Source organism: Polyodon spathula, chromosome 4, assembly GCF_017654505.1.
Source record: "Polyodon spathula isolate WHYD16114869_AA chromosome 4, ASM1765450v1, whole genome shotgun sequence".
In the NCBI taxonomy this organism is placed as follows: domain Eukaryota; kingdom Metazoa; phylum Chordata; class Actinopteri; order Acipenseriformes; family Polyodontidae; genus Polyodon; species Polyodon spathula.
The window spans coordinates 85,986,821-86,009,643 of record NC_054537.1 but is presented as its reverse complement, the minus strand read 5'-3'; the positions used below and the strand labels follow the sequence as shown (position 1 = coordinate 86,009,643).

At 37.3% G+C, this 22,823-nt stretch overlaps 2 protein-coding genes and 1 pseudogene across 2 annotated transcripts; 2 read left to right on the top strand and 1 right to left on the bottom strand.

Annotated features, from left to right (window-relative positions):
- Positions 1-2,641: 2,641 nt before the first annotated feature.
- efcab1 (EF-hand calcium binding domain 1) lies at positions 2,642-5,355 on the top strand. The gene is made up of 6 exons (XM_041248883.1): positions 2,642-2,781; positions 3,334-3,489; positions 3,716-3,820; positions 4,445-4,596; positions 4,788-4,892; positions 5,267-5,355. The coding sequence occupies exons 1-6, from the start codon at positions 2,706-2,708 to the stop codon at positions 5,315-5,317; spliced, it is 645 nt and encodes a 214-aa protein (XP_041104817.1). The 5' UTR covers positions 2,642-2,705; the 3' UTR covers positions 5,318-5,355.
- Positions 5,356-5,991: 636 nt separating this feature from the next.
- Positions 5,992-9,327, bottom strand: LOC121315024 (RNA-binding protein 48-like). The gene is made up of 5 exons (XM_041248882.1): positions 8,777-9,327; positions 8,330-8,520; positions 7,915-8,057; positions 6,725-7,296; positions 5,992-6,081 (listed from the first exon to the last, which is right to left on the bottom strand). The coding sequence occupies exons 1-5, from the start codon at positions 8,885-8,887 to the stop codon at positions 5,998-6,000; spliced, it is 1,101 nt and encodes a 366-aa protein (XP_041104816.1). The 5' UTR covers positions 8,888-9,327; the 3' UTR covers positions 5,992-5,997.
- Positions 9,317-22,152, top strand: LOC121313996 (annotated as a pseudogene).
- The last annotated feature ends 671 nt before the right edge of the window (positions 22,153-22,823 follow it).

Genomic DNA, 22,823 nt, shown 5'->3' with positions numbered 1-22,823 from the left:
CTCATGACAACCGTCTTAGTCTCTATAAACCATTACGTAGCAGAAGGTCCTATTTTATTCTTGTTCGTTTCTATAAGTTTCTGCACTCACTGTGTTCTGCCTCTATGTCAGTCTGTGCTTGTAGTAGACCTGAGCTGAGAGTCTCCACAGAGCTGCTCTGACCATCAGTCCTTTTCGTCTTCAGTTGTGTCATTATTCTTTCTTTGGCACAGCCTTGGGGTTATGGAATTCCTTTCTGGATTCCATTGTCATTGTCAAGACCCTCCGGGGGTTTAAAACTGCTGTTCAGTGTAATCTGCGTTTTGAGGTGAACTTGTTTTATTTGTAATGTAAATTAAATATAAATATCTGTATCTTTAAATATATGTGTGTGTGTATATGTGGGTTTGTATTGCTATTACTTGGATGTATTGGATGTGGTTGTATTGTTTATTATTGAGTATGGTCTACTTAGGTCTCTCTTTGTATTGGTGCTGCACTATTGAGATGTACCTGTGGCGGCCCTGTGGGCACAAAAATGAAATAAATAAATACTCTGCAGGCTTTTTGCTATCGTGATGGATACCATTGCTGTCCATATGGAATTAATTGTTATGTCACTTTCACACTTGGTTTAAGAAGGAGCCATGTATTGATCTGAGTGGAATGGCTACAATAATTAATTTGTTTAGAAGTTGACTTTAAATATTGTCCTCAGATTCTACAGTTAGGATTATGTTCTGTAACAATACAATAATTTATTCTATACAGACTACTTGCTGTCAGGATTGTTACCACTGCTGTCCTATTTATTATTCCTGTGATGTCACAAAGTATAGTAGAAAAGGAGCCTACTATGGTACATAAAGACAACGAGTAAAAGAGTATGCTTTGTGACAAAAAAATACAGTCCTATACAGCATGGAGTTGCTAATGTCTTGACTTTTACACCCCAATATGGACAGAACAAACATAAGCTTTACTATACACTAAATTATCATCTTATCTCTGGCATTTTACCTTGGAGGTTTGATGGCGAGGAACTTACTGTAGAAGAAAACTTGAAACCATTCTTTAAACTAATTAAATAAATACACTATAAATGAAAGACAGAAATTCCAGAAGGAAAGAAAATTAACTTAATGATGGCAAGATTGGAAGGTTTGTGCAAACGACCCCATACCATACCACACCATAGAAAATTAGACAGCTCTGCCGTTTGTGCTGGAGGGGGTAGCATGAGGTAATAATAATAAATAATAGTTTGTAATGCATTTAATCATGTCTTATCTTGATCCTTCTCTTTCCCATTGGTTTTAGATTAATTTGCAGGACTGTTCCCTTGAGTTTTGACTGTATACTGTCATCTTTAGCCTTGCTGTTTAATCCAGCTGAAGCTTTTTAAAGACTTTATATTCTTTTTGGCTTCTTTTGAATTCTTGCTTTCTGCCTTGATCACTATAAACAACCAATAAAGAACCAATGCAAACTTATGACCCTGCAGTGTTTTATAAATGTATTTTTCTGATGCTGTTTCTCTCCAATTGCCTATTCGAGTATCTATTTCCTTAAATAATAGCATATATATAGCATTGATGATGCTGGTGACTTTGGCCCTGCTGTGGCATAGAGCTAAATCTTTTACCGTATACCATGATCACTGTAAAACAAATTAGCATTTCCAAATATGTTCAATAAGCAACCAATACAAAACCAGTGTGGCATGCTACTTTATTCATACTACATATTGCTTGGTTTGTTTTGTTGAGAGGACATATTTTACCACACATACCATAACATAAGATAGAAACTGTATGATTCAAAGCTAATTTAACACAGGTTACACGCCAGTGTGAGGGGTCTTAGTTAGTTAACATATTACTGTTTGCTGGGACTGATTAGTATATTTTCCCTGGGTGGATGTAATTAGCATGTTACATATGTACTATGCTATTTATGTTCTTGCTGTTGGGCAGACCTTATTATCAGCATTATATTTGTAGAGTACCTTAAAACTGCTAAGGAATGTATTTTCACACACACACACACACACACACACACACACACACACACACACACACACACACAATCATGTATGCTTGTATATTGGAGCAGTAGGCTACTTTGCAACAACATGTCACTTCCCTTTTTTACATGACATGCCATTTGTGTTACTCCAGTGCATTTAGGGGGAAAAGAGAATTGCTGTTGGCTATATCTAAAAAAAAAAAAATTAAAAACTAAAAGTGAAAGGCAATTTATCCAGCTTGCACTTACTTGTACTTTACATTTGCTCTCCTGCTAAGTTGAATTTTTTTTTTTTTTTTTTTTTTACAATACTATACACATAACATTGGCTTCTGTCTCCAATGCAGAAATAAATAAATAAGTAAATCATGTTGCCCATAAATAAATGGTATTTAGTAAGCCCCATTAATGAAAAACAACAACAGAAGAGTGGTCCAGTATAAATGCCTCTTGCCTACCACTTTTTTGGAACATTTAACAAATTAAGAAGGAGAAATGAACAAAACAGGAGGCAAGCATTCTCTCAACATGAAAACCTACAAGACTGACGCCACACAGGGGTCTGCAGTACTCAGAGCTGATTGGCGTTGCCTTGGAAACGGCTTTATAAACATTTGCAGATTATAACGCTCTGCTTTTCTTTCGGTTTGCTGTCGTTTCGATTTGTGCTCTTGAGAGAGACCACACTGTGAAGGAAAATGTCTGTCATATCTTCTGTGAATGCGAAAAATCTTCAAAAACTAGCAGATTCAATTGCCAAACATGTAAAGCACTGTAAGTACCTATTGTCCAGTTGCTAAGTAACGTGTTTTTTTTTTTTTCTTTTGCCACTGTGTCATGCACGTAACTTAATCGACATCAGACTTGAAAGTAGCGTAACTAATTTGTATTTACAGTATTATAAAATATATATTAAAAGTTCTTACACTGGTACTGGAGCATTAAATATGTATTAAGTAATAAGTATAATGCTTTTATCCATTTCAAATTGCTAATGCAATGCACTGATACAAAAAAGTTATATTGCTTATAAGTGTTTCTCACAATTGTATGAAGCTGCGTATCTTGTTAGAGTGACGTAAACGTCTTACTTGTTATGGATTATTTTTCTACTTGTTACATAACTTAAATGGCCATTCATAACAGTGACATTATTGACTGGAACTGCATTTGTATGTGATATAGTACTGTGGATGATAGTCAAGAGGACCTTGCCTTTTATACTCTTGAGCACGTATATGTAGTTAGTTTGTTTACAAGGTCTCACTGTATTTATTTTATGAACTTTATCGCTCCACTCATACATGGTTGTAACTTTTTCTCCAGTTAACAATACTGAAGTTTTGTGTCTGGTCAAACTGTTCAATGTGCTGATGGGAGAGCAGAGTGAGCACAGGGTTGGAAATGGACTGGATCGTGGTAAATTCAGGAACATTCTCCACAACACCTTTGGAATGACAGATGACATGATTATGGATAGAAGTAAGATGTGTTATGAAATAAACCTTCACAAATTATTAACATATTAATCATAAGTAAACCTGTGCTGTGGATTCTTATTAAACATACAAGTGCCACATTAATGGTCTAAACAGTGTACCTGTCCATTTAACTATAATAACTCTTTAAACTACTTAACCAAGACCATCTTACAGTCTACTTGCTAGATGTCTTAATACAATGTATATTGTGTTGTCTTCTTATTCAGTCTTCCGTGCATTTGACAAGGACAATGATAGCAACATCAGTGTAAAAGAATGGATAGAAGGACTCTCAGTGTTTCTGCGAGGGACCTTGGATGAAAAAATTAAATGTATGTATGTATGCCTACTTTCTGCAAGACAGGAGCGAATTATACACCAGATGCAATACATATCATGACTTGCATGTTAGGATGCAATACTATTTTGGTAAATGAGAAAAAGAGTCTTGTTGTGGCCTACAGTATACTGTACAAAATAAAATTGATTCTGGGGTTTCAAGAGACAAAAGCATCTGGTTTCAGACTTAGCACCAATGGTGGACTGCTTTACCTTAGGTAATCTTAGGTAGTCCAAGATTTGAGTTAATCTGGGTCTGTAAAACCATCTGTAAATCTTATACTTTTCTAGTCATGTATCACAATACACAAAATTAAATACATATATTAGAATGTAACAAAGAGGGGCAAGGCATCTTACATCTATACACTGGTAATTTATTTTTTGCTCAGTGTGGCTGTTATTTGTCTCAAAGACCTTCATCATTATTAATACATTAAAAAGTAACGCAATGTAGCATTTGCACAATGTTACCCCCCTTCAATTCTGCACAAAACATGGTATGAATTCTCAATATGTCAAAACTTGAGCAATTCCTTTTAAGTACATGTAGTAGTGTCATAGTTTTGTTTCTTAGATCAAAGGGTATTTTACATTTTTCTCATTGATTTATTTAGATTGTTTTGAGGTTTATGACTTAAATGGAGATGGATATATTTCACGAGAAGAGATGTTCCACATGCTGAAAAACAGTCTCATAAAACAACCAACAGAAGAAGATCCAGATGAGGGGATTAAGGACTTGGTAGAGATTACTCTTAAAAAGATGGTGAGACAGTCTTGAGCTCCCACTTTCAATTTGCTGTTACTGTAGTTATGCACCCAGTATGTGAAAGGTTTTTTTGGATTCTTATCAAAGCTATACATTTCACAGCTAATTATTTTTTTCAATCAGTTACACATGTATACAACTTCATTTAAAAACAATAAAATAATGCAAAAATCACAATTTATTTACAGGACCATGATCATGACAGCAGACTTTCATACGCCGACTTTGAGAAAGCAGTAAAAGAAGAAAATCTCTTGCTTGAGGCTTTTGGAGCTTGTCTCCCTGATGCAAAGGTATATAGTTCTTAACCTGGTCTGTCATTTTCATTTAATGGCAGTAGTCCTTACAGTTTTAAAACCTTCATAAATTTTTGCTGCCTTGTCACCATGTTCAGTAATCAAAGGTATATTTCTAATACATTCTTTATCCTGAAGTCACCTAAGGTAAAGTACTGAAAAGTAGCCTTCACCTCCATGTTGGTCCTCCTTTCTAGAACCAAAAATATGCTGTGCCACTCTGTAACATGTTATTTCACATGTACCGCACCATTATAATACAATGGCTTATGTTAATCTCATATAAAACTAGGTTAGATTTACAATTACCAAATCTTGTAAAAATTGATTTATTTTTTCTTCCCCTTACAACATTTTTTTTTCTTTAACAGAGTATTCTTGCATTTGAAAGACAGGCCTTCCAGGATACCACAGAAAATTAAAGACAATAAAGACTGAAAGCAAGACTCTTATGTGCACCTATTCTGTAAAAAAAACAAAACTTGAAAATAACAATGACAGTTGTCTTGTTTTAGATGTATTTTAATTCAAACCTTTGTATCATATGTGTTTTTCTGTTAAGCCTAAGCACTATACATTATATAAATTATCAGAAAAATCTGACTTGTTTTGTTTAAATTCAAAGTAGTTTAACGCTGGTTTTGTAAATAGGGTACACTGTTCCATGTCCTGCAACAAAACCTAATTTTCTGATTGTAACAAATAATTAGTCAAAGCTAGGCATGAGGCATACATATGTAATGGGCAGTGCTGTGGGATACACTGCTATTACGGATTCTGTCCTGTCAGTTCACGCCAAGCCTGCGCCCTGTTACAAAGGTGTAGTGACCAGGATTGCCTAGATTTGCTGCAGGAAATCACCAAGGTTAAAGGGGGGAGGGGGGAGGAGGTTAAAAGCTCCAACACCACAAATGCAGACAAGCCCAGCTCTTTGGCATTATGTTTTAGATGCTCGCTTGCAGTGCCCAGGGTCGTTGGTTTGCACCCAGCCTCCGCCCTTCTACACACAGTTCATCCTAAACTGATGCACCTGCCTCTTTCAGTGGTTGGGTACTGTAATTTAAGGTGTCACGTGGGAGAGAAAACAATAAAATGTACATGGTTAGATCCTCCTGCGCTGCTTTGGTGGAGGTTTTTCTTCAGTTGTCTGCTTTGTCTCTGGTTTTAATGCAGGGACTGAAGAAACCTTAAAAAAAAACACAAGATTATTCCAAAAATTAAATTAAACATAGCACAACATGAATGCTACAGTATTTTTAGCAACACCAACATTTTTTTTTTTGGATTAAATGCTTAAATCTGATTATATTTTTAACCAGGTTACACGTACTGGAATATGAATTTATGTTGAATATGTGTTTGTGATGCAATCAGATTGACCTACAACACTACATTAATTATGTATCGGTTACACGTTTCAGTTATTTGTTTTGTTTTTTGGTTCTTTTTAAAAGCACCAATTAGGATAACAGAGTCATAATATAAATGTAATCCTAGGGATAGATGTTAGATATATCTGGTTTTTGATCAATATTAATTTCAAACACAAATTTGAGCAGTTGAAATTATTCTTTAACTATTCTGAATTTAGTGAAAGATGCAAAATCATTGTTTATCTCAGTGATTTAACAAAAAAATTCTTTCATCTTTGTTATTGACCTACATTCAGTAAATTGATAATCAAGTACATAAAATTGATTACTGTGGACTTATATGTAACCTAATTAACGGAGTCACAGTTTTCAGTTAAAATGTATAAGTAATCAATAAAAAAGATAAAAGGATGACAACAGTAGGAATGTTTTAAGAAAGACAAATGCACAACTTACCTTGATTAATCTGTTTCTAATGAAATCGGCTGACACGTTTAGTGAATCATCCCCCATATCCACCTTGGGTTCTTCTGGTAATTTTGGACCTACAAATACTTCTGCATCATTTGTGTCAATTCCAATCAGTGAGTCTACAGCTACTTGTTCCTTTCTTCTTCTCCTGTCCTGCAAATGCGTAGTCCTTGGGATAAATCTGGCAACAGAAGCGTTACTCATCGTGAAAGATGCTTCCTTTGGCCCATGATATTTCCTCACATCACTGGGAGGGGGGCATTCTGTTCCACAATGTTTACCAGTATTAGCTACATGTCCTGTGGAACTGGTATTAAAGTCCTTGAATAATGGGTCACGTATAGTAGGCTCGAAGTAATTCTTTCCCGACACAGAGGTAAACCTCTGTAGATCTTCCTGAGGTGGGGGAGGCAACATTGGGTAACCATAATAGGTATTCCAGTCCTCACAGACCTTACTTGTCTCGATTTCTGTGGGCTCTTGCTGCAGATTTTTAATAACTTCCTTTGATGTACCAGGTTCCTCGTGTTTCTGCTGTGTTCTAGCCAAGTTCTTATCTGTTCAGGAAAATATAAATCCTATAAAATACATATTTTTTAGCCAACATAACTGAGTAGTTCAATGTGCATTTATATAACAGTACGGCAGGCCTTTTTTCTCAAATGTAAACTTTTATATTTACTTTTATGGTCTTGTTTTTCATAACACTACAGTAACTTACTGTACACTACCAAGACTAGCAATGGTTCCCTGTCACCAGATATTGGTAAACACTGGGCATCTGTCACTTTCATATCACCCTGGAGCCTGACCCTGTCACTTCAACAGCTAAGCAAGAATGGCCTTAGTCAGTTCTTGAATGGGGAGCCTCCACAAAACCAAGTTCTGCAAGCAATGGTGCTGGTTGCTCAGCAAGTGGAACTCTTCCATTTGAGCCAAAGATTTTGTCAACTCCATGAACATAAAAGGTATTGCGTCACTGTTTTTCACCTGCATTGTATCAACAGTGTATTTTAGGTGTAATCCTGAGACAACCAAGCTGCTATTAGTGCTGTAAAATGCTGGTACAGGTTGATTGCAAATCAACACCTATGTGGGTTTTCAAAAGGAATAATTTCAAATAGAGTGTTATAACTATTACAGATTTACACTGACGTGTGTTTAGGATAAAATACCTCTGTTTGTTGTTCTTGCTATGAACTTTCTTCTGTCTTGTAATTTTTCTCTAGTGTCCTGCACGGTTTCAAATTCTGGAGCATAGCACACGTGAAGCAATCCACCAAAGAAGCTCCTTTCATCCAGTTTCCGTTTGGCAGTTCTGCATCAAAATGTAATGTTTCAGCACAATCAGACATGTAGTATAATCTTGCCTGTCAATGCTTACCTGGTTAATTGAAGACCATGGTGTGTCAGATACTATGAAGCAATTAAACCGACAACTTTGCACATTTTGGATCATTTCACTGATGCTTAGTTGCTTTCCCTTTTATGGGAACTAGGTTGAACCGTTAAAGTTTTTTTTTGTTTGTTTTGTTTTTTACACTTTAACTATTATAGCAATGTATCATGCTCCACAAAATATGCTATTACCTTGCACTCTGTAGCTTCTGGAATTTAATGAGGTACACTTCTGTGAACTGTTCTGCAGGATAATCATCTAGTACACGGTATTCTTCAACAGCTCCGTATATTGCAAAAAGTTGAACCAATTCTTTCATGACGCCCACTGCTGGCACACCCTGAATCAACAGGTAACGGGACTCCAGGTTGATGGTATAAACCTAAATGGTGAAAACACAGTAGGTTGAACCCGAGGTGTCAAGATTACAATTCCTGTCTTCCCAGATAAGGTTAAAATGCATGTCAAACCTTTGAAGAGAAAAACAGCTTCAATTCAAGAACCAGAAACCAATTACACAGGTGAAACTAAGCGCCAACAGTAACTTACTATTCTCAGAAATCACTTATTATGTACTGTATATAATAATAAACCTCTACACAGTTGGTAAGTTATTAAAGCATAAAACAACAACATACCCTAACAGCTTTGGGCCTTCTTCCTTCCCTGTATTTAGCTCTGGTGAAACAAACATCTTTTTGCTCGTGGTGTTTACAGACTTCTAATGTTTTCCAGTTGGAAGCTGCCATGTTTCCGTGAACCTATTCAGACAGATTCATCACACACAGGAAGCATAGATTTCTCCTCCAATCAACAAAACCACGGCAGTGTCCCTAACCAATCCAAGAACCATTGCAGCATGATTGGTTTGTTGTACGAATAACCTTTACAAACATTTCCTGTTTGCTTAAATTAGGGGATCGTCACAAAGTACAATGTAATTTGGTGTTTAAAAAAAAAAAAAAAAAAAAAAAAAAACCTTTGCAAAAATATATTTTATACACAGATTTTACAGCGGTAGCATTTTTTATTTTGTAAAGCCATCTACGCTTGGTACTTAAATGTAATTTTATATCACACCCCAAATACAATAGTATCCAAGTTATGTGTACTCTACGTCGAAAAAAAAGTGCTGATGCCTTATTCGTAAACCATTGATTTTTCTTTCCTTTTGAACGATTAGGGTTCAGTCAAAATATCCGCAGGACAAACAGTCAGCAGAGATCTTTGTCAGCCATGGGATTCAACCAGTTTCGTTGACCTTTACGAACACAAAAAACTGCTTTCTGAATCTCCCTTCAAGTCTTGCAACACAGCTTCGCTTGCAAGAGGTAACGAGTTTGTGATTAGCTGCACTTTATTAGACGTAACTAAGATGGTGTAGTGAATAAATCGGAGATACAAGTAAGTCATGTTGTTAACTACCTGCATTAGCAAGAAACAAAAGTGAAACCATTTAATGTAAATAACATATAAACAGCTAAATGAAAGTGATCTAATCATACCCTATAATAAGCAGTTGACTTTGTTTTTTGTCAGTGTCTCGTGGCGTACTCCACAAGTTCGAGAATATAAATTTGATTGTTGTGCTGTATTACGCGGATGTTACTTCCAGTGGGTAACAAATTCCTAATATAAATTGTGTTTTGCTTTTCATAAAGTGTATTTACATGTGCAAATAAAAGCATAATCCTGAGAGACTGATGCATGCTTTTGTACGATTGATTATTGCAATGCTCTTTCCTCTGGTGTTCAAGTTGTGTTTTATCCAGATTGCAGCTTGTACAAAATGCTGTTACCAGAGTTTTAACAAGAGCAAAGAAGCATGAACACATTGCCTTGCCACTGTGTAAGCAGCCTTACATTGGCTTCCTGTCTACTTTAAAATTGATTTTAAGGTACTGCTATTAACTTAAAAGTTAAATGTCCTTGCCCCATCTTATTTAAGTGATCTTTTAACCTTATATATTCCAGGACGCTCACAGAATAGTTACTTTGCTGTGCCCAGCAAGATACAGAAAAAGAACACAGGTGGTTGAGCATTCCAAACTGGAATTAACTGTAGAGGTTTGGGAGCTGTTTTAGTGTTTTTATTTTATGCATCACTTTAATTCTTAGTGATGCTTCTTTTTATCATTGTAGTGTTCGTATAGCTACTTTTAATACTCATCAATGTTTTTATCTATGTAAAGCGCTTTAGGACGATTTATCGTGAAAGGTGCTATATAAATAATAAAGATTTATTGATTGATTTATAGATCATTTTCAAAACTAATTTGGGATGTGCTAAACACGTACAATATACACCCGTGGGGACAGGCTCATAACCAGGATTTCAGAACAAATCTTTTTCCAAGTGTAAAAGTGGTGTGTTTTGCCTGCTTTAATTTTAAAATATATATTTTAATTACAGAACCAAGCAATTGAGCATTCCTGGGGTCTGCATCGGTCTGTATTCCTCAGTTGGACAAAATGTCAAGGCAGTGCTTTCCTGGAGGAAAATGTTGTGGCGATAAACAGACAACTTGGGGACAAACTTGGAATCAAGTATGGGGAGCAGGTGTGGGAAGCATTGATTTATTCAGCCATCAAATTAGGAACTTCTATTGTGTGAAGTATATAGAATGATACAGATGGAGATAAATAAAGGCTGTATCTCCCTGTTGTAACTCGATTTCTGCAGGTGTGACTGATGGGCAGACAGTCAGTTGCAGAATTAACCTGTATCCAATTGTACACCAATGGTTTCCCTTGCTTCTCATGGACATTGTTCTGCTTGTTGCTCATTTTTGTCTACCCTGTGCATTCTACAGAAGCATCCTAGTTCCAATTTAGAAAAAAAAAGGACTTCATATCGCCTACATAGAACTTTTCTAGCTACTACGTAGGACTTTATATCACCTATGTTTTTTTTTTTTTTTTTTTTTTTAAGTCCTATGTAGGAGTTAAATTGGCACTAGGATGCTTCCATAGCATTCTAATAGGACGTTTTAAAAGTATTTTATTTTTTTGGCTCCAAATTCTTGCGACATTATTTAAAGCTCTAGCAGCCATTGGCAGTGATTCTGACGTGTTTCTACCTCAGTTGTGTAAAATGTGATTGGATACTTTTTTAAATTAACATTTTTCTGTTTTAGGCATTTCGTAGGCCCTGTTTCCAAATCCTGTCCATTCAACAGGTATTTGTTGAACCACTCTCAGCTGACGACTGCGAAATATTGGTATGGGTGTTTTGTTTTTTGTTTTTTTAAACTGAACAATATTGATTTGTTAAAGATAATATGGCACATTTACCATGGCTTGTCAGTATTATAATGATAAGTCAACTACCTTTACGTTAGAACATACTATTGAAGCAGTTAAGCGTAAAGAATAAGGTTTAACAAGAAGGTGGTGAGATTATGGATAATGTATAATATATCCTACAAGTGAAACCTGCTAGGAGGTCTCGTTTTGTTTTTAAATGCATTGCAGCTACTGAGAGTAGTTTAAACTTTTAGTGCCAGCTTGGAATGGTAATTATAAACATTTACACATATTTCTGAAGCTGACAATTGTCTACCTATTGACTTTGAAATTTGTTGGCAATTCGTTTTTAGATTGTACAAGTAGGTTTATATCTGTATGTGTGGATGAATGTGTGTCAAGTCATTAGCTCAGTGTCATGCACAGTTTCAGGATCTCTCACAGCTGCTGCTCCCTATAGCCGACTGGAGCAACTTACTGAACTTATTGTCTCGCCTAAACTGCGCCAGACTGAGGACATTGTGTCCGATTTCTCCTCTCGAGCTGAGAGAAACCCTAATGTAAGCAAATTCCAAAGCACATATGGAGATATACCAGCCACTAAGTCAGCACTTGGAACCAAGATGTCCGAAAGTCAAGCAGAAAACATACAGAACGTACCCGGAAATCGGGTACTTGCTAAAAAGTACTTGCTTCATATACTTTTTGCTAATGAAAATGTATACCATGTTTCATATTTTACATACATACATATATGTGTACATGCCTATATTAAATCAAGGCTTCTTGTTTTCTTGTGCGGTTTCTGTACTGACTACTACATTTTCTTTTCAGCCCAGGTAGAATTCTGCCTGACTGTGATTATGCCTGAGGCTATGAGCTGCAGATCAGATGAGATTTTTCTGTTGTCTTCCAGTTTGATACAAGAGACAGACATACAGGTACGGAGCATTAAGGTTTTGTGCAGTTTCACATTTGTTTTGCTTTTGTAAAAAGAGTGCACACTCAGAGACTAGTTAAAAAAAAAAAGCCTGCTTGTGTACATCTGTAGAAAAATAACTTTCTCTCCCTTTAATCCAGGTAATAATGCAGCCTCTGATTAAAGAAGCAGACACGATAACAGTCAAAGATGATATCGACCAGACTCTTTCTTTTTCAACACTCAGGGGGTTGGGGTAAGATAAACAAAAACAACATGTCTTTGGCTGTAATCTGTGACATTATACCCTACTCATTATACACATTGTTGTGCTTAAAATATTTATTTTTACTTATTCGTTTTATTAACAGTATTACTGGTAACTCGTTTAATATTCCAAAACTGTATTTATCTTTTTCTGCCTTAATTCACATTGTGAAAATATTTAAACTTCTGTATCCGGGTACCTTTGCTGATGGTCATATGGTCTGATTGCAGCTAAAACACTGGAATGAGTTTGAACTAGAACACATGAAGTGCTTAGGTACCAGGAAGCTGCAGAAACTTTCCTTTTCCGACAGAATAAAGTTTTTTCTGCGCACCATTGAATTGGCCGCACTTCTTAGTCCATTAGCAAAATAAAGTAGAAAATGTTTGAAACAAAGCAGCAGGGAGTGTTGTGGATTTAGACTGAGCTTTCAATACAATCACATATTTGTCAGAGCGCAGCTAAACTGCACATGGATTGAAGTTATGATATGACATCCTTCGATTGTTCACGCTCGTTCAAACGGGAGGAGTTATTGTTATTAGACTAAATCTATAGAGCAGGCTGTTTAAAATGTGCTTACAATTATAAATACCCCACAAAACACTCACCCTTTTTTAAGCGTACAGGAGATCCTCAGTCCAGCAAGAATCTGAAGTGATCTGCATCATCCTTGTTGTAATATTAATGTAAATATGTATTTATACTCCCTGTACAGTACTTTGTACACTTTCAGCTATAATGATTCACTGCTTTGCCTTTCAGAGGAGTAGAAGAAGTGGGCCGCACAGCTTTCTAACACATTATTCACAGCCTGAGGGGGCGCCTTCTCTCTCAAGAGCTGCTCTCTGCAGCTCCAGGTCTAAGAAATGGAGCTCTTCTGTTAACAGGACCTAAGGTAAAAACTATGGAGGGTCACATTAGTAACCACCAAACACTTTCCTATTGTAAAAGTAACTGAATCTTGAATCAAAAGTAGAAGGCACAGTGGTTCACAAAAGATTTGTAGACTGGTTAAAGTGGATGCTGTGCTTGGAAAACTGGTAGGATTTTCAATCTAGACATCGCTAATCTAGATTAGCGTTAATCCAAAGACAGAAGGGCTGCGTTCGTATTATGAGGACCGATTTGGTTTTTTACTTCCAATATAATCTGCTTATTTAAACTTGCTTTGGAAAGTTGTTGCGTGGCTCAGTAGGGTAGGCATATGTTGAGTTTGTGCTTAATGTGAATTTAATATACTAGCTTCAGTTTAACAAATCATGTAAAGTGTATTTGTTTACAAGGAGTTATATATGTCTTGGCTCTGCACCTGCAAAACATGTCATATTTAGTTAAGTGTACTTTTTTTTTAGGCCTAGCAGATGCATGATGAGTTGTCATTTGCTTCTCAGGGTAGTGGAAAGTCAGCTCTTGCAAAGGCCTTGTGTAGAGAAGCAGCTGATAAACTGGATGCCTATGTGGAAGTGATTGATTGATTGTAAACAACTGGGAGGTAAGCACATATATTGCACAATAAGGGTTATGAAGTAAAGTTCTAAATGTATAACCAGAATTCTAGCAATATTGGTAATATATGAATCAATTATACAGTAAACCAGCTCGCCCTTATGACCACTTCTATCTGTTTTTTTTTTTTTTTATTAGATATGAAAGCCTTTCTTTATTAAGTCTGTTAGGTGGTTGTAACAGAGTGATTTCAATGTCTCAATATTCAGGTAAGAGGTGTGAAACGGTGTGTAAGAAGCTGGAGGAGGTGTTTGCAGAGGCTGTGTGGAGACAGCCCTCCCTTCTCCTCCTGGATGACCTGGATCACACTGCTGGAGCTGCTTCCTCATCAGAGCAAGAGCAGGGCCCAGAGGTGCTTCTGGGAAAACAGCTTGCACAGGGTATTTGCTACATTATTTTAATTTTGTTTACTGTTTTATAGTAGTCTGTTTTTTTTAGTTGATATAGGGCTTGTTTTAAACCCTTGTTGCTATTTTTCCAGCTCTGAAGGATCTAGCCAGTGAACGGGTTGTCCATGGGAGTCTGATTGCCCTGGTAGCCACAAGCCAGAGCTAGCGTTCTTTACACCCCGGTACAAGGGTCTCACTTCTTCCAGTGCTTTACGAGCATCAAGTCTCCCAGTCAGGTAAAACAAACCCTCCTCAGAACACTGATCCTTCCAGCTCAAGTCATCTTCACGGGAATTCAGATTAACCCTTTTCCAGTGTAAATATAATTCAATAATGGGCCACTTCTTCTAAAGGGGGGCGGATATAAATAACACAGCCACTTGTGTTTCATGGACACCCATGACAGTGCAGTCTGTATGGGATTTTGCTCTTCAAATAATGGAAAACACCAGTGAGTCTCCCAATTTGTTGATTTTTATCACAGTGTTAAAAACCACCAATGAACCCCCCAGTAAACAGTACAATATTTAGAAAAATATGATTTTCTTAAAATAGCATATGGTAACGTTGTGTGTAAAATGAAAACAGACTCCACACAGGCTGTAGCTTCATGCTCCAATTCAACAGTTTATTAGCACAGGACATATAAACAATGAAAAGACCACACCAAAACAAAACAAAATAGTGACAACCTGTCTCTCTCTACTAAATTCCAGTGTGGTAGGGGGGAAATCTCCTGTTGTATGAAATAACTGATTACTTTGATTGGTAGCAATTCAAGAAGTTTATTACAATGCGCGCAAGGGAAGAGAAGCAGCAACACGAACACACTCTATCTTAGCTAAGGGGACCCAATATTTATACATGTTCAGCATAGCAACATTGAGCAGATTAATACGTCAACAGTATTAATATCTCAGAGTCCTCCCTATAAGGAATTATTTTTGCTCAAAGCTCAGGAAAACAGTTCTACACTCTCACACAACTATCGCAACCTTGAACACATTCTTTCCTTAATCTTTTGCAAACGCAGCTGTATCAAAAGCAAATCGGTCATTGTGTACTAGAATATTCTGTATCAAAAACAAAACAGTCATCTTGCACTAGAACATTCTGCCTTGAAAACATCACGCGATCCTCCTTAACCCTGCAAGTGCCGACCTGGGTATGTGCTGCCTCTTCACCAGTCTACCTCTCGCTCTCGCTGAGAGCCTCTGTCACTCACACAGCTGTGCTCAGGCATGCACTCCTATTTATCTCTTCACATTAAACCGCATCTTCCATTCACCTTCACCAATCCTGGGCATGCCATTCGGACCCCAGTCTCCCGCCACCCATGTCCAGGACTGGTGAACGTGGCGTGGCACAGCAAAACATTATGCAATACAGACAAACAAATGGGACAGTCAGTAAGTCCTGCAGCGATGGAAATCATCGAGTCGTTACAATATTATAGCGTTGAGCATGCTGTGGGTTCTACCAGGCTGCAATGCAGTTGGGACAGTGACAAAGGTGTAACATTTAAATAAGCGACTAATCTTTAATAAAGTTATATATTTTTAAGATGGATACGCTTTATGACAATCACTATTGGTAATTGTATTAACATCAATATATAGTCATTTATTCTCGTTCCTCATTCCACATTTAAATGAGAAAGTAAGGACGTGGAGGATTTAAAAGCCCATTTAATTGTTTCACTGCTAAACCCTGTAAATTAAACTGATTTTACAGTTATTAGTGCAGAATTGTTATTACAGTACACCTTTTATTTATATCACTACTACTTACTAGTAGAACGCACTTAGTGCTTTTAATCTGCAATCTTTGAAATTTCAGTTTGTTTATGTTTGTTAAATAAAAGGTATATTGTATTAACAATACTACAGTAATAATAGTAATAAAATCAGTTTAATTTATGGTGTTTTGCTATGAAACAACTAAATGAGCTTTTAAATCCCCAAGTCCTTACTTTCGCATTTAAAAGCAGAATAAAGAACGAGAAAATGCAATTACAAATAGTAACTGTAATGTTTGTCCAGCTTAATTTTTTTTTTTAACTTTATAAAAGATTGATATAATAAAATGTTGCACCTTCTTTTGTCTGTTTTCTACATTATGCATGCAGTAAAAGCTGTAAATTAAACTAAAAGCTAAGACCTTCCGCTGTTTATAAATTGCAGTATCTAAATCTAGTTTAAGTTTTTTTTATTTTATATTATTTTATTTGTGAACAAAATGTATTTGATATTAAAACCCACCGTTGCTGCACTTTCAAGTGAAGGAGGGCTGGGCGATAGAGACTCTAAGATGACAGGTCTGAAACAACACAAACTCTGAGTTCAGGGATTGGTCAGATTTTGAAGAGGTTGGTCAGATTAAACCTGGTCCCTGTCTGGTAGCTGTTTCTTTAAGTAATTTAAAGTCCATACATTATTTCACACGTGTGTGAAGTATTCCAGTAATAATGTATTAATAATTGAATATTTTCTTGTGTGGAGTTGGAAACATATGCAAATTCCCAAAGCTAACATGCAAATTAGGCCACACCCCCAAAAATGGACACTAATGTAGACGTTAAAAGATAGGGCAAAGCATGAATTCCTCAAAATCAGAGGAAATTTTGTTTTGACCTAGTGTCAGAGGTCTGCACCGTCATCAAAATCGGGCCATAAGTCCAATAGTTGAAACTGATTTTGTTTGCCAGGTCCAAAGAAATGAAATCCTGAGGGCTGTGATTCAGAATAAAACCAGCATTGCTGAAAAAACATGGCAGATGGTTGACACTCATTCCCTCGCCAGGGAGACAGAAGGGTTTGTGGTGAGAGATTGCACCTTGCTGGTAGAAAGAGCCATACATGCCAGTGTGGTCAACAACAGGAACACAACAGCACAAGGTAGAGTATCCTTTTAAGAGTACCAGGGGACGGTTTTTGATCTGTACTAACAAGATCAAAAAATGGGATTGGATCCGAGATCACTGGAGCCGAATCATGAGAAGGTGTTGTACTACGCGATCTGGATCAGACCACTGAGCCATAATCGTGTTCTGATCCTGAAGCTAAGGAAACTGACCAATGAGAAGTGCACATGTGTGGCACCTAGTTTAAAGACCCCGGCTGTCAGCCTGAGATCACAGTAATGTTGGGGAAAAAATGGCAAACTGATGGACAGAGATTTAGAGAGTCCTACACAATTGCACTCATTAAACAATGTAAATCCACAGCCTGGATCCAGGTTCGAATCCCTTATGTACAACCGGTCCCAGCAGATATCAGATTCATCATAGCTGTTTAAAATTGGAAAAACCTCAGCTTGGTTAACCACATAAAGCCAGTGAAGCATCCTACTGAAAGTAGGGTTTGTTTTTCCCCCAGAGCTGTTTTTGGCTACATGTGACTTTAACCAACCACTCAAAGGCTTTACACCGTCCTCACTGAGAAACGCTAACCTGCACACCCACAGGACCTGGGCTGGGAGCACGTCATGGGCTTGCGTGAAGCCAGGCAGCTGCTTATGAATACCATTCAGTTGCCATTAAAGGTATCTGGTTGTTTTTTAAACCGATTATACACAATGAATCACAATAATGAGGAGCCTGTGTGAACATTTTTAGATGATTTTGGACAAATTAAATTATGTGAATGTTAGGTCAGAAGGAAACCTAAGTATCCATTTTAGTCAAATTTGTTTTAGGAAAAAAAAAAAAAAAAAAAAAAACGGTGTACCATACTACACTTGTCATGAAAACATATTGGAAAGTTGCACACATTGACAAGTGAACGTGGCTTTAGAATAAAGTGTTGTGTTATGTTTTTTCAGTAACCTGCATTGTTTGCAAATCTGCCAATTCGCCAGCAGTCAGGAGTGCTCTTATATGGTGCCCCCGGCACAGGAAAGACGCAGTCGCCAAAGAGAGCGGAATGAATTTCATTAGCATTAAGGTACAGTCTGACACATCTACAAAACTGTCATTGAAATGTGTTCTACATACAGTTGCAATACCAACATTATTTGCAAGTAATTGTCATTGTTATGCATAGCCAGATGACAAAGGTTCACTTTTTCTGAACTGAATATCTGAGTTGTGCATTCCCAGGGTGCTGAGCTTCTCGGCAAATACATTGGAGCAAGTGAGCAAGCAATTCAAGATGTTTTTAACAGGTGTGTTCCTGCTGTGCATGTTGCAGAATATGGGAATAGTTTATCTGCGAAAATGTAACCCCTATTTCTGTATGCAATAGTGACCATTCATAAAAGTACATCTCCATTTCTTAAATCAATATGTGTGTGTGTACAGTATGTCCCACAAGACTGCACAATTGGTGAATGCCCTTTGTTGTGACGCTGGAGTGTCTTTGTTATTGTTTACAAACACGCATTTCTACTTTCTAATTGGTTTGCATACGTAGCACTGGAGTAAATCCTCAGTGCATTTGATCAATTTTTATGTCAAGTGTGATTTTCAGGCTAAATGGACAAAACAAACTGAAACTGGTTTTCCCTTTTCCCACTTCCTCAGGGCACAGGCAGCAAAGCCCTGTATTCTGTTCTTTGATGAGTTTGACTCCATTGCCCCTCGCAGAGGCCATGATAACACTGGAATCACTGACAGAGTGGTCAACCAAATGCTAACTCACCCGGATGGAGTTGAAGGATTGCCAGATACAGTAAGAGTGGCAACATGTAAGAAACATTTTGCCTTTTAGGTTTAGTGTGATTCATGTGTTCAATTAGTTAAAGGCAGAATGGAAGAGTTTATTATCTTGTTTCCAATTCTTATCTGGTTTTCATCAAATCAATGAAATTTAATAGCCACATGCATAAAGGGAGAACGAACAATGGAAATTTTGAGTAATGGTCTCTGATTTCTACAATTGCAGTACTCTAATATGTTTCACATTAATGGTTTGCTTGTTTTTCTTAGGTGTATATGTATTGGCAGCCACCAGTCGCCCTGACTTGATAGATCCAGCTTTACTGAGACCTGGCCGGCTGGATAAGTCTTTATACTGCCCTCCACCTGATCAGGTAAGAGCTAACCTAATGTTGGGGGGTATGTAATCATCAAATCAGTTTTCAAACTGTGACTCATACAAAGGTTCATTGATGTTTGCAGTAATTTGAACATATGTTTGATATGTCTTCTAGCAGTTTTATCTGTGTTACATAATATAGGTAATAAAATGTGACTAACAGGATTCATGCAGCCATTAGAAAATTGAGCTAGTAGCAGGGATATTTCACCAGGGAGTTGTAACGCTAATCCAACAGTATGCATGGAGTTAACATACCAAGCTTGGTCTGTCCACAGGCAGCTCAGAAAGAGATCTTGGGTACCCTCAGTCTCTCTGTGCCCTTAGCTGAGGATGTGGAATTTGACCTCCTTGCTGCTAATACAGAATTCTTCACTGGGGCTGACCTGAAGGCTTTACTCTACAATGCTCAACTGGAGGTAGTCCACACCAACCTGGCTGCATGCTTGCTTGTAAGTTGGAATAAACATATAGTGGAATATAATGCATAAAAAACATGGGACAGTTATGGCTACTGTATGTAGAAGTCTTTTTTTTATTTAAGTAGAGAGAAAAGTAGAACAGACATGTGATTGGAAACACCACAGTAAGTATGGTATCTTATCAAACTGTTGTATTTCCTGGCAGGAGGTGGGCTCTGGTTCAGACAGTGACATTCTCCTCTCCTCCGTGACCTTCCTGAACCACAGCAGCAGCTCTGACGGTTCGAGCGGAGAGGTAGAAGGTGGGCTGGAGCGCTCCTTGGTCTGCCAAGACTCCTTGGACCTGCTTCCTGAGAATCCTCGTCAGAATGCCTGTGCTTCGGCAGCTCCTCTGAGTCCGAGCTGGGGAACCAGACCCCCTCAGAACTGGTCAGTGACTCAGTTTGTATTCCGTTTAGTTTATCAACTAAACTGTGACACATCACTTTGACTCTTAACAAATATGCAAAAACTATACTATTTTAAATGTGTTAATCTGCATTTATACTCCATCCTTTTAAAAAAAACTAATTATCACACGTTTTATCGACAGTTAATTGTATTGAAACCAGTTTAATACCCTTTGAAAATCATTTTGATTTTGATATGCCTGTGCTTGTGGTTGTACTGAATCAAGCAAACTTGGCCAAGGTTTCTAGCTCTGCACCACCACACCCAAGTAACCACATAGTTTTGAATGTGTTTTTTCTGAACTTGCAGTGTTTATCTGGGCCAAATTCAATGACTCATGAGATTATTGGTGCATCAACAAGGGATGTGGTGTCCTGTCACATGCCAGTACTCATGCCATCACTACAAGAGGGTTATCAAGAACTTTGTGTATGAGATTCATAGAACATAGGGTAGCAAAGTACATGGCATTGTGTACTACTTTGGCGGACATTATGCCTCCTGTAGCAACCTATGAATCATTTAGGAAACACACATATACCCTATGAAATTTATATTGGCATAAGGATTTATATTTTTACTATTAGTCCTGCACCAAAAATATGACACTGGCCTTAAAATAAAAGAGCATTATTTGGTAAGGTTGCTCTTTCTGTAGGCCTGATATGTTTTTTTCTGACTTGTACTACTCCTAACTTGCCTTGGCGTGTATCGCAGGACATCATCATTGAATTCTCATGACATCGTCATTGAATTATAACCGAAATTACGGAACGTTTTACAATAATAATGTACTATGTTGCTGCAGTATATAACATTTTCCGAATTCAAACTTCAAGTTTATACAAGCACTATTGTGTGTGTGTGTGTGTGTGTGTGTGTGTGTGTGGATTATTTTGTATACAGTACATTACAGTTGGTAATATGATTGGTTTGTAGGAGGAACAGCTCCATTTGTAGTCAGGACTCAGCAAACCTGCTGTCTTAATCTGCGAATCTCATCTGCTGACACCAGACCATCAATACCTCAGCAAGACTGGACAAAATACACAGATCTGTAAGTATCACCTGTAATCCATGAAGGCAGATAAATAAATGAACTGTCGTGGGAAATTATTTCCAACTGCACCCCATTCACACCCCTTGTTTCTTAAATATCTTGTTATCCCAAAATGCTCCCCTGTTCTGATATATAGCAGCTTGTTTCACAAGGGCAGGGGTATCCAAAAAGGATATCTGTTTTCTAGGATTAAAGAAGGTATAGAGGTGTGGTATGTAGCCCCTGCTTTGCCAGTCAGAAATGCATTTACCACCCTGTCACTCTACATTCATAGTAAATTTGTAGTAAAAAGTAAGGACACCTTTTAGCACAAGTTGTTGTATCAGTATTTGGTAATATATGGAGGCAGCTATGTATCTATAAGTACATACAGAAATCACAGATCCATGTACTGTACACACTGTAGATGTCAGTCGTGGTGGTCTATCGGGATACTGATTTTGTGGTGTGTGATGTGTTTCTGACATACTTGTTTATCTTACAGATATAATTCCTTTGGGAACTCCCGTGAAGGCAAGTCTCAAGGTGGGCCTACTTTCAAAGCTGGACAAAGTGTTACTCTAATGTTGCAAATACAATCATTAAAAACTACAAAAAGATATTACTGTACAGTTCATCCCACAAGATACAGGCAAGGCATGAGTGGGGAAAAAACAGAACATGTCAAGCACACACGACTGCTGCTGCTGCTGTTGTGTTTTTTTTTTTTTTTTTTTAATAACTTGAAACCGGGTAAGTGGAGGGTTCTGCTACAGACATGACATGAAAACACATTATCATCTATGTATTGCTGTGCCCAGTAAAACTGAACCTCACCCCAAAGAAAACCTGCTCTATGGATGTCTCATGTGACACGACATGCAAGTCAAAGACCCTGCCAACATCCTGTACAGTGTAACTTAATGAGCAGCAGATTCAATCCTGTGCAGCAAGGTACAGTACAACCTTGGAAATTAGTCAATACCAATAGTCTTTTAGCAGCTATGCAATGCTTGGCTATACTGTAGTTACTGCATGCGGTGCACACTTCCTAATATGTTTATAGAAACATACTGTATTCTGATTGGTATTCACTGTGTGGCTAAATTAACCGTTGAAGCCCAATGTACTGTACATAGTGTTGAAATAATAATAATAAAAAACATGTTATATTGATGAAAAATGCAATTTAAAATGATACTACAGTATTCAGTTAAATGTATATATTTGAAATATTAATACACTATACAATTCAAGATTTAAGACCACACATAATTTAACAGTATGCTTCGGCAGTAGTTTTTTGTGGTCAGACAGGCTGTTGTAGTGCTATCTTCAGAGAGAGACCTGAGTCTGGGATGTGAATAATTTTGGAAATTGAATATAATAAATTCTCTTAATATTTCA

What these genes read in the sequence shown, in the direction of transcription:
- efcab1 (XM_041248883.1), top strand. Translation starts at nt 2,706, where the DNA reads ATGTCTGTCATATCTTCTGTGAATGCGAAAAATCTTCAAAAACTAGCA. An exon ending in TGCCAAACATGTAAAGCACT is followed by an intron (nt 2,782 to 3,333) that starts GTAAGTACCTAT and finishes CTTTTTCTCCAG; the next exon opens with TTAACAATACTGAAGTTTTG. An exon ending in TGACATGATTATGGATAGAA is followed by an intron (nt 3,490 to 3,715) that starts GTAAGATGTGTT and finishes CTTCTTATTCAG; the next exon opens with TCTTCCGTGCATTTGACAAG.
- LOC121315024 (XM_041248882.1), bottom strand. Translation starts at nt 8,887, where the DNA reads ATGGCAGCTTCCAACTGGAAAACATTAGAAGTCTGTAAACACCACGAG. An exon ending in CAGAAGCTACAGAGTGCAAG is followed by an intron (nt 8,058 to 8,329) that starts GTAATAGCATAT and finishes ATTTTGATGCAG; the next exon opens with AACTGCCAAACGGAAACTGG. An exon ending in AGCAAGAACAACAAACAGAG is followed by an intron (nt 7,297 to 7,914) that starts GTATTTTATCCT and finishes TTTCCTGAACAG; the next exon opens with ATAAGAACTTGGCTAGAACA.